Source organism: Chelonia mydas, chromosome 4, assembly GCF_015237465.2.
Source record: "Chelonia mydas isolate rCheMyd1 chromosome 4, rCheMyd1.pri.v2, whole genome shotgun sequence".
In the NCBI taxonomy this organism is placed as follows: domain Eukaryota; kingdom Metazoa; phylum Chordata; order Testudines; family Cheloniidae; genus Chelonia; species Chelonia mydas.
Window position 1 is genome coordinate 29,470,685 of NC_057852.1, and position 18,356 is coordinate 29,489,040.

General features: G+C 41.5%; 1 protein-coding gene across 2 annotated transcripts in view; it reads right to left on the bottom strand.

Annotated features, from left to right (window-relative positions):
* PPP3CA (protein phosphatase 3 catalytic subunit alpha) overlaps positions 1-18,356 on the bottom strand; it is a 325,188-nt gene that overhangs the window by 178,630 nt on the left and 128,202 nt on the right. For both annotated transcript variants that reach the window (XM_027825437.3, XM_027825438.3), the window contains exon 2: positions 12,709-12,909. In XM_027825437.3, the coding sequence (XP_027681238.1) occupies positions 12,709-12,909 (201 nt within the window). The remainder of the gene's footprint in view (positions 1-12,708; positions 12,910-18,356) is intronic.

Genomic DNA, 18,356 nt, shown 5'->3' on the forward strand with positions numbered 1-18,356 from the left:
AATCTAATTAGAGAGATTGTTTTGAACTGTGGAATACTTTTCATTCAAACCAGGGAAAACCTTATATAGAACTTTACACTCTGGAAAAAGAACCCTGGAAAACAGAAAATACTGTGTTCTCAAGATAAATTATGGAAGATTGAGCAGGACAAATATTTGTCAGCTCAAGGAATAGTCCCTATAACATCTATGATATTAACACTGCGAGAGATGGGCTCTTTGATGGAGAGAAAGGAAGGAGATTCCCCTTCCACAAAATAAATCCTTTTTTTCTTCCCCAAAGCCCCATTTATGCCACTTCCAATGTTACCTGAGATACACTCTCCTACAATGATGACAGATCATGCTTCTTTCCACTGAGAGGGAGTAAGCAATGGCTGAGATCTGGTAGTAGTCCCTTCTTTGCAACCGCCAATACTTCACACCCAGGAATTGAAAACAGGGGGAGGTGATTAAGGCAAATACCCCCAGAGAGGACCACCTCCTGGAAAGGCTGGCATACACTAGTTTACACTGGGTTACCAGAGACCAGGACACAAAGAAAGGACTTTTGGATAAACAGCCTGAGCTTAAAATGACTCAGGGCTCTTCTTCCCAACCCAGTAGATGGACAGGACTTTCTGTCCAAGGAGCCAGGGCCAGCCTTATGGATGGGCGACCGCCCAGGGCACCATGGTCAGAGGGGTGCCCTGGTCAAGACGCAAGGAGGGGGGCAGGTTTGGGGTGCAAAGTCACAGAAGGGAGCTCAAGGCAATGGGTGGGGGAGGCAGTGGGGATGAAGGCCAGGAACACCAAGGTGCCATTTTCCCTAAGGCCAGCCCGGCAAGGAGAGCTCTAATCCTTGCAGAGGGATTGGAAAGACTTTCGTCTACTAGGGCTCCATAAGACTCACGGTTGACCTCTCGTTATATTTTAGAATGTGCACAGGAACATTTATTGATTTTTATGTTTTCTCTGTAATGCTTTTACCTGAAAAATAAATGTGCCTGCTTAAAAAGCCGTATAGTAACTTGTAATGCTCGCAATACACTGTTCGTAGCTTCTTTCAGAGAAAGCAAAGCACAGGTGGTGGCCTTTTAGGCAAACAGGCTTGCTGGGGATATCACAGTGTAAATCAGGAAACTGTGCCCCCTTGTCAGGAGGGAGGGAGACTTAGGGCTTGTCTACACTGGTTACAACTATCTCTCTCAGGGGTGTGAAAAAACACCCCCCGAGAATGCAACAAGTTTCAAGGCTGTAAAGCGCCAGTGTAGATAGTGCCCCAGTGCTGGGAGTTGTGCCCCCAGCACTGGTAGCTATGCCCCTTGCGGAGGTGGTTTTTTATAGCACCGGGAGAGCTCTCTCCCAGCGCTCTGCCACGACCACACAAGCCACGTTAGAGTGCTGTCAGCACTTTAGCATTGCCAGTGTAGCCTAGCCCTTAGATCTCTGCCCAGGAGAAGTGATGGCTGGGAACCGGGAACTTATAAGTGGGTGCCCTCCAGGGACCATGGACGAGGCATGCAGGTGCAGTTACCCTGAAAGTGACAGTGACTACCAGAAATGTAACATACTTGGTCTGTGCATTTGTTTCTTTACTTTTTTGTCTTTGTTCCCTCTGTCTTTCCCTGACCGTTTTTTTCCTTTTCTATTTCTCCCAGTTTGCTTTGCTACAGCAAACAGCAAAACAGAAGTGGCCAAAAAAAAAAAAATCTCTACTCTCTGAAGTACCACTACACAAGTTAAAACAGTTGGCAGTATCTGTTCAGGAAAAACACAAGATTAGAACTGTATGTGTCCCTTCATGAGATCAGCAGGATTGCTGCTTTTTCCAAGGCTTGCTCCTGGATTCATTATGTATTTACATTGGATGATCTGGCGATGGACAAAAGCCCTACAGAACATGATTGTATCTGCACAAGTTTTACACAACATAGGGCCTTTCTTCTTTCCATTTCTTTTTTCGTTGTTGTTTGCCAATTACTACATTTCAATCTTTCTGGAGCAGCTCCATATCTACAAATAAGATTGTGCTGTGGGAATCTGAACACTGGCGATTTTTGTCCCTTCTGTTTCATGTCTATTTAAACAATTCTTTCATTCAAAACTAGACAGGGCAGAATTTAGATGACTAGATTTCCAGGACACCAATGTCATGGATTTTTTTCAGCACTACCAACATAATATGACCAGGCACAGAGCTGAGTGTACATGAATCCAGGACCAAGAGGAATAATTAGGCAATGCTTGCTAGGACACAAATGGTACAAACTAAGCTCCTTGCCAAATTCTTAAGAGTACAATGTGCCTAGCAGCATTATGATTATTTTAGGAAAGGAAACTCAGGCACTGGAATCAGTACTTCCATGTTCTAGTCTCAGTTCTGCCATGGACAAGTTATTTACCTATTCTGTACTGTAAAATGGGGAAAGTACCTGCTTCACTCGTTTTATTTTTGCAAAACAGAGTCTCAGATGAATGTGTAGTATAAAGTTAGAAACCAAGTATCTTTGTGAATTATGGGGAGGGAAACATTAAGGTGCTGCAATGTACTATAAGCATTCTAACATGGTTACTATGTGCCTGTAAAACCTCAGTGACACTCCTTAAACTCAGCTGAGGAATTGCTTTTTCAGGTGTGTGTATGCATCAAAAAGTAGGGATTCCAGGGTCGGAGGAGAAGACGATCAGGGTGCAGACAGGGTGTGCAGACATCTGAATCAGAAATCAGATGCTTTCTAATGTTAGCAGCACCACGAGTTCGATTTCTGGATTTTTGTATATTTCCATGAACTTCCTCCAATGGTCAGGATCAGCAATGATGATGATTCCCTGCTATTTCTGTAAAATCTTGGACTGTCAGCAACCCTTGGTAACACCTGTCTGCACCATGCCCAGATTTTACAAGGATTATTCTGTCATTAATGATTAAAATATCCCTACATTAAAAATACAAAAAATGAAGATAAATGTAAATGTCATTTATGTCCAGATGGTAATTCTGGATCTGTGCACCAAAGTTTGTGTTTTCAGTCAGTTCAGGCTTCTCCACTCCACATACTTCTACTAGTTAAGACCAGAGCATCTCTCATCCTCCACTGCAGAAAAGGTCTTGTGTTGTATCACATAAATCCAAGTTTTATTTCTAAATAGAGGATGAGGTTGTGACAATTTGGGGATCTTATAAAATTGCTGTATCACAGAATATCTCTATGTATGTGGAGTCAGCCATATACTGTCATGACTGTCAAGCATCTCCCAGACCAGGGACAATGGAGCATTGTTAATCTTTGATGGCTGCCATTCAAATCAGATCATCTTGGAATGATGGGATGGGCCACATCCTAAGCAAAACCAGTTTTCTCCAACTTCTCTGCTGGGGGCTAGGGATTGGAGAATTGAAAATCCCTCAACACAATAAAGAAATCAGGTGTTAACTCCTGGTCTTAAAAATCAGGGAGCCTGAGAGCCTTGGGGAGAACTCCAAGGGACTCTCAGAGATAAAGGAAACATGGACAATGGGAAAAACAGAAGGGCCTTCTTTTGTAGCAGAGGGGGCCTGTTTAACTGTGGTATCAGCCAAAGAAGAAAAGAAACAGAGACTGCATGATCCAGAGGAGATGTCCTGTGAAGGCGGAGATGCTGAACTCCTAATTTAGAAGACTGACCTAAGCCCAAAGAACACTCGTAAGTGGTGAAGAAATGAAGGCAGGGAAATGCATACTGGTGTTATATTATTTTGTCCAGCTCTGTGTATTTTTTGTGCTATCTAGAGGAAAGAGATTGGTTTTGGGAAACCCTTAGAAAGTGTGCGTCTGTTTTCAACTACTCCATGTCACTGAACAGGCAAACTGTGAACCAGAGCACCCACGAGGCTGAAGATCTGGGAAAGGGTGTGCTTAATCTACTCGGGAATAGGAGGTTTAGCACTGGTCCTGGGGCCCAGGGCAACTGGGCTGCAGGGTCCCATTTCTATAAAGCTGTAACCAACCTAGCTTGGCCTCTCGTGCACAGGCTATAAGATGGTACTTGCAGCCTACTCAGATCAAAGGAAGCTTAAACAACACATGGTCCCAGTGGGGTGAGACCCAACACAGCATTCTGGTGAGAGTCCAGCGAGAAGAGCTATACCAGGGCTGTGTAACAGAGGGCCAATCATTTCACTTCACTTTATACAACTACATGATTTTCACTCCAAAGGAAATGGATTATTTGTAAGGAGTAACAAGCGAGGTAGCTGTAAAGAATACAGGCTGCAGCATCCACTGTCTTGGCATTCTGACTGATTCAAGCAGCTGCTACTAGAAAACGTCAGCTTTGCCAGAATGTCAGATGCTGAAGAAACTAATATCTGAAGCAGGCTCAATTAAGCCGAGAGACACAATCATTTTGTCCTACTGAGGATCTAGGCAGATGCATTTCAATCCATATCTGGAATGGACAGAAGTGCTTGGGGAAGAGATGGACCAAAAAAAAAAAAAAAAAAAAAAACCAAACAAACCCACTAAACACATGCTGCTTTCCATCTTCACCTCCTTTGGAAGCCATAATCTTTAACCTGCCACAAATGATTCAATAACCATATATTATGATATTTCAGTAATGCATGAAAAACAAACAGCAGCATCAATCCTGATCAACTCTCCAAATATTTTTGTACAGTATATTCAGCCTAGTTTACTTCACCTGTTAAGTCATTAACAGTAATTATTTTCAAGGCTTTCTATTGGAGGGAAAGAGAATACTGAAATAGTGAGGAGTGATTAGAAAATTTGTTAGAGACTGTACTATATATTGAGATGTTTTAGATTTACTTTTATGTTGGTGTGTTGACACATTGTGACACATCCTTATATCTTTGTACAATCTATTAAATTGCCAATTACTCTTAAAAGGACCAGGGAAATCAGCTTCTTCACTATATAGTCACGAGCAGGTAGCTGTAATCAATGCAATATCGTTAGGTATCACAGGTGGTGTAAGCATAGTAGATGCAATGTGATGCTCTTCACTCATTCCCTCTCCTCTCCTTCTTCCAACATACAAATATATACACTCTGGTAATTACTTATTATTTACATAGCTATACAGTCAGAATCAAAACATACAACCTTAACTCTGACCTCTGGTGTTTAAAAGGTAGAAAAGATATTTTTCGAGTAAAAGTGTGTCTATTGGTAACACTTGTCTTGCTGAGGTCAGAGTTAAAGTTGTGCATTTGAGTTATTTTAGGGAAACAGGTGTACACACCACAGGTGGTTGTACGCTGGAAGTGAACGGAAGTTGGTTGGACTGTGACAGATCCATCAGCTTCTCTTGGGGCTTGTCTACCCAGGAAAGTTATCCAACATAAGCTATGGTGTGAACTTAAACTGATATAGTTTTACTGTTAGACAGGCTTTCTCCAGTATAAAGGGGCCTTTTTTGGTTTAACTTATGTCACTTTGGAAGGGGTTTAAGCTAACGTGAAAAGCACTCATCTTTTTACTAGAATAAATGTTGATATGGGAAATTATACTGGTAGAAGAGATAACACTTTCCCATATAGACAAGCCCTGATGATAATAAGCTATGCTATGGAAAATAACGGGAATAATTTTTCTTTGGGTTAATTTTTAGGTTTCAAAAGTGGAGTAGGTATCTGAGATTTGATGCTAATGCTGAAGTGACTGAAATTTGTTAAGACTGTAGTTATGTAACTATTGTGAGGAAAAAATACTCCAAACACACCACATATTCACGACTAAAGTTTGGAACTGGATCTTTTTTCCTGGGTGTTAGTAAGTATTTTATCCACCAAACTATTCTGGACATTTACCTGTCTCCTCAACAATAACTGTGGTACAGCAGGAGTATAAATTCAATCATTGAAGTGTGAAATAGAGAAGTTTTAATCCTGCTTTAAATAAAAAGTTAATTCAAATTTAAACTACTGAGTCACTACTGACTCCTCACTAATAGGAATAAATTATGCATTGCTTGGTGCTCCGAGTAAGCAATGCTGTTTAATTTTCACATTATGGCTCTATATTAGTCAATACCTGCTTCAAATTCAAAAAAGCAGAGAAAGAGCTTGCTTTGCTTGGTTCCCTAGCTGGAACAGATCATTTCAGCGTGTGCTACCTTTGGATGTAATTTGTAATTTTATTGGCTTTTACTGTGATGTTTGCATGAATGCTTTTAACAACTTGCTTTAGCATTGATCAGTTTAACAATTCTTGATTCTGTCAAAGTTCTAAACTCAACCTCTAGCTCTGGTAGCCTGTTGATATCAGTTATTTTTATGCTAGCTATGAAATTAAATTGAGCAATGGGGGGAAAACAGGTGGAACAATCAGGAAACAATTAGACAATAGGATCTATTAGCCCATGGAATAATATCCCAAAGGAACTGCTAGAAGCCTCAACAAAAGCCATTTGAGACTAGTACGCCTAAAATAGCGAAGAATAATCCTTTGCTGGCAGCAGGAGAGGGCTTTTCTATCTCCAGTTTGTGAGATTCTATAAGCAGAAGAGATTTTTGAATGTCACTTTGGGTTTCAAATTTTACACACACACACACACACACACACACACACAAATTAGTTTAGATAGCTCAAGTGTATTTTCGTACAGCAGTACAAACATTAAAGAACAAGGAAACCATGAGTTAAAAGGCAACATCCCTTCCAACTCTGATATTCTATGATCAGGGTACTCAGTCAAACCAAGGCATATTATTTCTACCACACTCAGGCTACCTCTGGTCCTTGAGCTAGGAGTGTGCCTCTCCGTGCTCACATACATATACTCGCGCTAGCTCTCATCAGGAATAGGATAGCTGCAGTGGTGGCAGAGGTGTCACGGCTGAGCACTGCTGAGTACAAACCTGCCTGAACCCCATGAGTATGTACTTGGCACAAGAAATCTGTGCCTCTACTGCCACTATCCTGACTACCCTACTATGTATACTCACGCTAGCTCAGTGAAGCTAGCACCTGTATGTGTAGGCAAGCAGAGGAATCGCACCCCTACCTCGTGGCATAAATGTAGGCTCAACTAGATTACATCATCACCCTCCATACATACATCAAAGAATTTATAATCACATGCCAATACACAATCTCATCACCAGTCTTGCAGCCCTACATTCCTTAATGACAATTATTTTAAAGTTACAGGGTATGATTCTTCTCTCAGTTTACACCAGTTTAAGTCAGATTTAATTCCACTGAAGTAAAGGAGTTACTAAGTGAAAGGCAAATCAGGTCCACATCTCTGTATTCACATCTCTACAGACACCCTGTTTCACAATCACATTCATAATATGATACATGGATAAGTAACAAATGACCATATCAGAGTTAAGATAGCTGCGGGGTAAGTTACACTGTCTTTGATATACCCACTGACCAGGACAGTATTTATTTTTTGTGCACCCAGATTCCCCAGTGAAGGATCAGGGCTCCACTGTGTCCTGAACTAAAAGCAGGTTTGTTTGAGAAGGACAATAGTATGTTGGGGTGGTTGAGTATCAAGATGATAGTAGATGGTCTGATTTGGTGTGAATTTTGCCTTAACTTGCTTTAAATATTCATATTCCTGTAAAGGATATATGCTTAAGTCACCTTAACCTAAGTTTTGGTTTTTTTAAATGTATGTAAATATGGGAGCTGCAGAATCAGGGTTGGAGTCTGGTAAAGGAGACTAGCACGAAGGACTGGCCAGAAAATGGAGATACACAGCTGATCAAACAATCATTCCTCTTTCGTTTAAAACTTTGCAATAAGTTTCCTCCATCTAATGCTCAGATCTCTTCAGATGAAGCTGCTGGAACCCGGCATTCCAAAAAGCTTTGAGTGCTGGATAGACCCTGAGTTAAAGCTATCTCTACTAGGACTGAAGAGATTTAGATAGGGCAAATACAATTGTTTTATCAGCTCCCAGTTCCCTAATCCTGCTCCACTCTTAAGATCCCTCTAGTGTAAGGGCTAGGGAGACATCTTGGAACAATTTACCAAGTGTTGTGGCAGATTGTTCTTCACCGTCAATTTTAAAGTCAAGATTGGATGTTTTTTTTAAAAGGATGTGCTCTAGGAATTATTTTGGAAAAGTTATACTGGCCTTGGGAATGAGAGGACCTGACAAATGTAACCATAAGGTAACAGGTGAAAGGAAAGGGACTACGTGGGAAAAGGCCCAGGGACTAGCAGCAGTGACCTGGAGACAGCAGTACGTGGCTGCTGCGTATAGCGTCCCTGGATTGGGATCTGGAGTACTGGGAGGGCTTGGCTCCCCCACTGTGGGGAGGCCTAAAACCTGAAAAGTTTTAAAAGAAAAGGGGCTAGATTTGAAAATACCCAGAGAAGGTCTAAAGACTGGTGAGGGTAGACCGACAATTCTGGCTGGACTTCTACTAAAAGCCTGAGAAAGGGGCTAGACTGAAAGGGCCCAGAGGCAGATCTGAAGACCCTAGTGAGTTTTGTTAATCTCTTTGCTACCCTCTAGAAGGGGTTCATTCAGGTTTGATTGTGTGACTTAGCTGGATGTCCAAGCCACTGAAGACCTACCTAGCAAGGCTGGCAACCTACAGGGGGCACCAGGAGCCGGGGGGGGCGGGGCGGGGGGGAGAGATTGCAGCACCACACCCAGCCAATAGGAGGCATGCAAAAAATAAGTCACAGGGAGGAACTCAGGATAAAGGCAAAATGAGATCTCCTTGTGAAAAATGGTTCACAGTGGATCCACCATGAGTGCTCCCATCTCGCTCACCATTCTGACCAAAGTAACAGCAACTAAAAATGTGGGATATAGAGCATCTGGTCAAAGATTCAAATGGTGGTCTGGTAAATAATGACGGCACAAAACTGAACTCCTTTTGAGGTGTAGGCTTGACCACACGCAGAAAGGCCATGACTAGGCCCTGCAGAAATCTAACTTGCATTGGCAAATAAAAACAGAAGGCCCGTGTACTGGAGGAAGGAAGGCACTGACTGCTGTGAGATGGACCCACAATGAGCTAACTGAGAGATCCAAGTTCTTCAATGATAGGAAATAATCTAAAATGACTGGGATATCTGAAGAGTCTGAGAAAAAGTGATTGTGCTGTGCCCACGTAGAGAAAAATCTCCATTTAGCTAGGTAGCAGTTCCTAGTTGAAACTTTTCTACTCTGCGTAAGAATGGCTTGGAGAACTTCCAAACATGGCCATTCTAGATCTGACACACATCCACACACCAGGCTGTGAGGGGTCTGGATTGGGGTGTCTGATTTTGCCCTCTTCCTGACTTAGAAGATCCAGGAAGGGACAGATCCTGATAGAAGGACAGGTTGATATTCTCATAAGTTCTGTGAACCAAAATGTCTGGGCCAGTTGGGTGCCATGAAAATGATTCTGGCCCTGTCATAACAGATCTTTCTCAAGACCTGTGGTAGCGGGGGATGGGCAGAAAGGCATACCTGAGCTGGTCTGTCCATGATAACAGGAGAGCGTCACTCTGGGAGTCGTGGGCGATAGCTACCCGGGAGCAGTACAGGTATAGTTTCCTGTTCCTTTGGAACATAGCATGATCCCACTGGGGTGTTCCCCACTGAGTGAATATTTCCCTCAGGACACAGCTGTGTATTTCCCACTCATTCCCCAGGCAGAGAAGTGCCTGCTTAGGTTGTTCCCTAGAGAATTCTGAATACCTGGTAGGTAAGTGGCTTGAACAACTGGTGTGGTTTCTGATGCACCAATTCCGAAGTCTGGCTGCTTCCAGGCAGAAAGGAAGGGATCTTGCTCCACCCTGCTTGTTTATATAAAAGACCATGGTGATGTTGTCCCACATAATTTGCTCTGGAGTCAATATATGGGAGGAGAAAATGCCCTTCAGGCCAGAATGCTCTCAGTTCCAGCAGACTGATGTATAGTCTGGCCCCTGTGAGATCCAAGTGCCCTGAGCAGTGTGGCCATACAGGGGAGCGCCCCATCCCAGAAGAGACGCATTTGTTACTATGATGGCACTGGCAGCGAGAGTGTTGAAGGGGACTCCCACTCAAACTCATTCCGGATTCAACCACCAGGTGAGAGAGAGGCAATAAGCCTGGCAGGAACAATCACACTAATGTTCACATGGTCATTGTCTGGTCAGTAGACAGTGTAAGGCGGTGTAAATGAAGTCTGGCAAATATTGCCACATAATTATACAATATCATGTGGCCTAGTAGAGAAAGGCATACTATGATCAAAGTATGCCTTTCTCTACTAGGCCACATGATACTTTGGTCTGTGAGTAACCTGAGTTATCAAATAGCTCATTGACTGCAATCCTTCTGTGGTGATATTGACTCCAGAGCCAAATAATGTGGAACAACATCACCATGGTCACCAAAGAATCATGTGGCCTAGTAGAGAAAGGCATACTATGATCAAAGTATGCCTTTCTCTACTAGGCCACATGATACTTTGGTCTGTGAGCAACCTGAGTTATTAAATAGCTCATTGACTGCAATCCTTCTGTGGTGATCTTGCTGAAGTTGAGTCCAGTGTCATTCCGATAAAGTTTATCCACTATGTGGTGGTCAAAATGGATTTTTTTTTTTTTTTTTTTTGCTTCACACAGACACCCAGCACCGCTAGAAGAGGAAGCAGGGACAAAGTCACCGACCTGACCTCTTGGCTGGAGCAACCTGTGAGGAGCCAGTCGTCCAAGTCCGGGAAAACTGTGTAGCTGTCACATCTCATTTGGGCTCCCACCACAGAGAAAACCTTTGAGAATACCCTGGGTGCTGTTGCTCATCCAAAGGGAAGGACTCTGAACTGGCAGTGATCCTGACCTATCAGGAACCAAAGAAACTTTCTGTTGGATGGATGAATAGAATATTTACTGAATAGAATGGGCATCACACATGGGTTTTCTTTTCCTCCTTTCTAGATTTTTGTCTTCTGTTAGTGATTAGTTTTGCTATTCCAGCTCTCAGTTTACAGCTTGGGTTTGTTCACAGAGCATATGAACTATCAAATTACCTCAGTAGCAGGCATCAGGATACAAGCTTCACCATGTCAGCTTCCAGGTAAACAGTCATTAGCCAAACCGAGGAAATACAGTAGTACTGCAACCCATTGCCAGAAGAGAATATATTTGAATGATGGTCAAAAGAGATGTAAACTCGGATAAGAGAGAACAAGACTAAAATTGGCTAAGGCCTCCAGGGATTAATCTGGGAGGAGGGAGAAAACATCGCTAAATTACTCAGAATAATTAACAAAAAAGATATCTAAGAATGTCTATCTCGGAGTTAGTGGTGAATGTAAAAGGGAATGATAGCATAAGTCACATAGAACCACTCCTCGAGACACACTACAACCTCTCTGACAGACCCAAAAGTGGTGAAGGAAGAGATGGCATCCCTTAATTCAGGAGAGAGAGTGCTGCATCCCTGTAGAACTTGTCTTCCTCCATTTAACCTACTTCACAGCCCGTATCCTCTTCTGCAGGGAAGGCCTACAGACTCTAAGACTCCCCTCAATCATCCAAAGGGTTCACCTATGGAGCTACGAGACATATTTCCTCCCAGGAGAGTAAGAGAACATATGATTGACTCATCGTCTCAAGTAACGAAATATGGAGACTTACCTAGGGTTCCATGTTTTGATGACATTTCAGAATAGACTTTAATAAATTATGCTACATTTGATGCTTAAATGTCTAACTTCGTGTTATTGGTTTCAGAAGTAGCTTTTCTGAAAATGACAAAACTATTAAGGCACTTGCTGAGTTCACATAGTATCTGGTGGACAACACCAATGCTAATTATGGGTCTTGGTGCTCTTCTTTCTGCCTTTACTAAAGTAACTTTTCTTTCCACTCTGGCTCTGCTTTTCTGTTTCTGATAAAACTACCAAGAGAAGGTACAAATCCTCCAGTCTCCCTGAAAAAAAAAAAACCCTATATGTCTAGGATTCATACTATGAGGAAGTAATGTTTAGCTCTGCAACTAACTCTCTAAGCCGTGGATCAGTTTTCCTGTCAAAGACTCTTCAACTTCTCAGAAAAGTAACTGTATGTTTGCAAAAAAAATTTTTTTAAATAAAAATACAAAAAGAGTGTATTAAAACAAGCAAATGCATTCCTATGCACAAAATGCAGTCGGAAGTGGGAGACAATCAGAGAAGGAAGATCAGGCACAAGGCATTTCCTGAGAATTAATGAGTGAGTGGAAATGTTTGATAGCCAAGGGCAAAATGGGTTCTTTAATCAGAACAATTCATTAATTCCGCAGACAAATAATACGCGGAGGTTCTTCTAGCTTTTTCTTTTTGCTCATTTGTTATTGCTCTGACCACTTATAATGAAGTTTCCTTTCACTACAGCATCACTGATCCTTCAGAGCAAGGCTGACTAAGTTTGAATGGTGCTACTGAGGTGAAGGCCATCTGTAAATGTACGGAATTAACATCTGGTAAAACAGGCAGTTATCTTTTATGAGGTTTAGAACACACTTTTAATCTTATATCTTAGTCTAGAGAACTCTCCATGCTTTAGAAGCAAAAGTTTTCAGCCCATAAGGTCCTTTCCTCTAATATCAGTGGAAGTTAAGGATCTCAGCAACTCTTAGGATCAGGCCCACTGTGGCAGTGGATTCAGAGATGCAGAGTTAAGTACTGAGAGTAGTCAGTGGAGTAGGAAACTTTCACCGAACTCTCAGGGGAGTAGTATATACCTGAATGCATGTGTTTGCATGTTCCGATTTAATATTGGCACTTACCTGTGACTGGGGCATCTATGTCCAGCAAGTTTTTTTCCTGACGGAGAATTGAAGCACCCTCTGTTACTATTCTCAAAGCAACAGTCTCTTCCAGCCTCCCCTCCTTCATAAGGTGTGCCTTTAAGATATCCACACGGGGTTTTCCATCATTATCAAACACTTCCTTAGCTGTGAGCCGGTGGCTTGGAGGAAATGGGACAGCTGGAAATCACAAACAAAAAATATCTGGTCACTTTACTGGGAAAAGCCACTCGTCTCAAAAAAGATAATCTTTCAAAGCTCTGCTGGCCATCAGCTCTGTCTGAAAATACTTTTGAGCATATACGTGTTAAGTAATCTGAATCTTCTATTCTTTCTTTATAGCTTGTGGCTATACCATAGACAGAAAATTAACAGCAGCTGTTCAACATGCACATGTGCCCAAAATCTATTATTCAAACATTTTTTTAAAAATAAATCTTGGACCTAGTTTTTATATCCCTTACACATGATTAAAAAATGAGTCACTGCTTACAGAGAATGTTAAAAACAGGGGTTGTTGTGGGAGAAGGGAATGGAACTAAATATTGCTTTAGTAGTATTGCAGAACCATGACATAATGCTCCTTTCCCAGGAAAGATCTTAATGTACATTACACTACATCTCAGATATTTATTGCCCATGTGTCTACAGACATAGATCTATCTAGGTTAAACCACAAGACTTTGCAGACAGCCCCTTCTCTTTAATTACTGGCAGAGTGCCTTTCAAAAATCCCTTCCTTTTTTGTATTTATAGCTTTGCTCTATTAGAAATCATTGTTTACATACAATATCCCACAAGCAGTCTGTCTGTCTCAGTCAAACATTAGTGAAAGAGCTCTAAGACTGTTCTCTTGGCATGTGGAAAAGTGGAGGATATTTCAGACAGAAGTAAAAAACAAAATGGGTTGTCCCAGCAATGGCCTAATGGATAGCATTCTGTGTATTGCCATTATTCAAAGTTCCAGGTTTCGAGCCAACTTCAAGTACTCTTGCTCTCTTTCTCCTTAAGGCAGCATTAGTTAGAAGCTCAGGTGACGCTCTCAGCTTCCAGGATTAGGTTGCAGTATTATCCCCGCTTAGCCCCCTTTCCCTAGCAGCTAAATTGGAGTGGTATTAGAAGCTTCCTGCCTTGCCAGCTGCAGGGTAATTATATTGATTCTGGCTACTGCCGAGGGTGGGTCAGATTGAATGGATGCTCAGCGTGAAGAGTGAATGGAAGCTTTAGGAATGATTCAGGACATCTACATCTACAAAACTGTATTATTGAGACATTGCCTCCCTGATACCCATCATATTGGGGGTCACTGGTGTATCTGGAAACATTAAAGCAAGTCTTCCATATTTAAAGATTTCTTAAATTTAACAATCAACATACTTTTTAAAAGACACCTACTTTGTAGGTTAAAAGGTTTGATAAGTTAAAAATCACACACTTTCATTTATAGTAAAATAAAAAAACAAAACAGAACACAGAATTCCTAACTCATATTACTAGGTGATGAAAACTGAATTAATTTTGTCATTTTAATTTCTTTCCACCTATTATTCCACTTAGTTACTGCATCAGATCCAGCCTGGACATTTGGAAAAAAAACAGACCAGTCCATATTACTTGTTTACAACAAGTTTTACTTTCTGGTTCATCCTGCATTAGCACAATGCTGAAATTTCTGGGTTGCAGGAAATTTTTAAATCTAGACAAAAATCTCTTTTTATTCAAATAATTCTATTAATATGGGGAGAATATAAGAACATAAGAACAGCCATACTGTGTCAGACCAAAAGGTCCATCTAGCCCAGTATCCTGTCTTCTGACAGTGGTCAATGCCAGGTACCCCAAAAGGAATGAACAGAACGGCAATCAAGTGATCCATTCCCTATTACACACGCACAAATTCAGTAGAGACACTGTCTTCAGACTTTAAAAAGACAAATAGTCTAGTGCCAAAATTTAGGTTTTCCTTTTAAAATTAGGCTTGGAAAGCCAGTCAATTGACCAGTCAAATAATGCCAATTATTTGACCACAGTCAAATATTACAGCAAGAATGCCCTGCTGTAGGTGGCGGCCTACCTTTTTGATTGCACCATGGTGCCATCTGTTACCCACATAAATGTCTTAATCACTAACTTTGCTACATGCTAATGCCATGTGTTGGGAAAAAAGGTGAACTAACTGAATATTGGGCATCTTGATTGGCTGGAATATTTGAACGAACAACATATGTAAGTATGTATAACTTCATTTGTATACAAGGATATCAATATACAGGGAAGTTTACAAAGCACATTAAATAAGTTAAATGACACACTCCTTCCCCTGAACAGCTTACAACCTAAACTGTCTACACTGGGAAATTAATTCTGAAAGCCAAGAGGGATGGAGAGGAAGGCTCCCAGACACTGAATGTTCTTCCCACCACAAGAGAAAAGATGCATGTAAGGATGCCGGAACCATGTTGAACGGATGCCAGCAAGTTAAGGAAGTATGGATTGGGTGAATGGACTATACGGTGGATAGAAAGCTGTCTAGATTGTCGGGCTCAACAGGTAGTGATCAACAGCTCGATGTCTAGTTGGCAGCTGGTATCAAGCGGAGTGCCCCAAGGGTCGGTTCCGGGGCCAGTTTTGTTCAACATCCTTATTAATGATCTGGATAATGGGATGAATTGCACCCTCAGCAAGTTTGCAGATGACACTGAGCTGTGGGGAGAGGTAGATAGGCTGGAGGATCCAGCGACATAGACAAATTGGAGGATTGGGCTAAAAGAAATCTGATGAGGTTCAACAAGGACAAGTGCAGAGTCCTGAACTTAGGATGGAAGAATCCCATGCACCGCTATTGGCTGGGGAATGATTGGCTAAGCAGTAGTTCTGCAGAAAAGGACCTGGGGATTAAAGAGGACGAGAAGCTGGATATGAGTCAGCAGTGTGCCCTTGTTGCCAAGGAGGCCAATGGCATATTGGGCTGTATTAGTAGGAGCATTGCCAGCAGATTGAGGGAAGTGATTATTCCCCCCTATTCGGCACTGGTGAGGCCACACCTGGAGTATTGCGTCCAGTTTTGGTCCCCGCACTACAGAAGGGATGTGAACAAAGTGGAGACAATCCAGCAGAGGGCAACAAAAATGATTAGGGGGCCTGAGCACGTGATTTACAAGGAGAGGCTGAGGGAACTGGGATTCTTTAGTCTGCAGAAGAGAAGAATGAGGGGGGATTTGATAGCTGCTTTCAACTACCTGAAAGGGGGTTCCAAGGAGGATGGATTTAGACTGTTCTCAGTGGTAGCAGATGACAGAACAAGGAGCAATGGTCTCAAGTTGCAGTGGGGGAGGTCTAGGTTGGATATTAGGAAAAAGTATTTCACTAGGAGGGTGGTGAAGCACTGGAATGGGTTACCTTGGGAGGTAGTGGAATCTCCATCCTTAGAGGTTTTTAAGGCCCGGCTTGACAAAGCCCTGGCTGGGATGATTTAGTTGGTGCTGGTCCTGCTTTGAGCTGGGGGTTGGACTAGATGACCTCCATCTCTTCCAACCCTAATATTCTATGATTCTATGAATGTGTATAGTGGGGGTGCTGAGAGCCATTGAACCAAACTGTAAACCCTGTATATAATGGAAACCACTTCAAGCTGAAGGGTCCTGCAGGACCCCCAGGACCCCTAGTTCCAGCACCTACGGATGCACGGTCATTGAGCTGCTTAAAGAGTTGGTATGTTGCCTACCTAGCATTGATGGACTTTAAAAACAGACTTTACCCTTTCATAGTTGCTAGGTGTTTGTTTTATTTCTATTCTATTTCCTTTTTCTTTTCTAACAGTTCGGTCTTGAATAACATTCACATTTAAATACTAACATTGCTAAAAAATTCTTTAATTTTCATCGAGTTTTGTATTTTTCTGAGTTAAAATAACTCAGTTAAGTGACTTTGTTTTTGTAATTAGATGCAAGTATTTATGGCTAAGACTATTGGAGACCATAAAGTCTTAGACTTTGTTACTGTTCTAATAAAGTAGTGTGCTTTAAAATATTTGACCACTTTTGACATTATCTTGACAATATTTCACTGATCAACTGACCTGTCATTTTTGTACCATTCAAATGTCCTACTTACAATATATATTTTCTGAAAGCAAAACCAAAATAAATTTTGGTCCTAAATTACTATGTCTTTAAATGTCTGAAAACAGTGTGCCTGCCAATTTTGACCAGGTGTGTGCGCATATATGTATTTAGTTGCATTTCTAAAGAAATTTAAAATCGACTGCTTCACTTTTCATCGTATCATAGAATAATATCAGGGTTGGAAGGGACCTCAGGAGATCATCTAGTCCAACCACCTGCTCAAAGCAGGACCAATCCCCAACTAAATCATCCTAGGCAGGGCTTTGTCAAGCCTGACCTTAAAAACCTCAAAGGAAGGAGATTCCACCACCTCTCATCTCCTGTGCTGCCCCTCATACCAGGTACATTATCTATACAAGACATTTCAGAGTACCATCCCTACATTCCACTGTGGCAGTACAGGCTGGAAAACAAGTTAATAATTTGTTTTGTTTTCTGTTTGAGTACTAGCATCACTAATGTCCTTAGCGCAGCTCTGGGAATAAGATTGTTAATTAACTGCTGCTGCAGTGCCATAAGAGGGAACACACAACTGCTTTTGGCTCAGTAGTACAAACACATAAAATATGAGCTATTATTTTTCCCCTTTCATTTCTTAATGTTTTAACAGAGGCTCTGGATTCTAGTCATCATATTTATGGGGGGTGGGGGGAATCCAACAACTCTTACAAGGTTTTAAAATATTACATGTACAAAAGAGGGTACAAATAGGTAACATTTAGGGATTAAGTTACTTGCCAATGTCCTTTAAAGTGAAATTTTGGGACTGCCTGGAGGATCAGAGGGCTTGATGGTACAGAACATTACTGCATAAGCCTATCACCTCAGGAAACTCAAGTTCAAATCCTGTGAAAAGGAATTAGGGTGATACTGGTAGAATGAGATCACCAATCGGCATTTGTTTCCAAAACCATCTGCGATTTGTCATGATTACTTCTCTCTCCTCAGAATAAGTTTAGGAATAACAGCAAGGGACTTGCAGGTTGCCAATGCTTTTAGTGCTAAATTCACACATACAAGTCACTATTCAGAGCTGAACCTACAAATCCATCTAATGTCACTAGTAACATCTAGATGAGTTTTTATTAAATTTGGTTTAGTTTAAGTTAACTTTCAACTTTACCTTCAACGATGACAAAGCAAGGAGGAGAAGTGATGATGGTACCACAACTGAGTAAAATAAGTGTGTTCATACGACAAATTCGATTTCCGTATAACTGTTGCTATTTGAAGAGCCACGGACTGTAAAACTGAAGAATTGGGAATATGCAGTTTGTCTGCATAAGTTTTTTATGCCCTTTACCCGTCATTCCTCAGACAATAGAAAACAAGTAAGCTCTGCACACATATTACATATGCACCACATCCATAAACCATTTTCTTCCCTTGCTCCTCTAGTCTTCACTAAGAAAACAGAAGCTGTGGTGTCGTACTCCTCTCAGCTGGGGAAAGGCCACAATAATAATAAATAATAAAATAAATAATAATAATAATACAATAAAA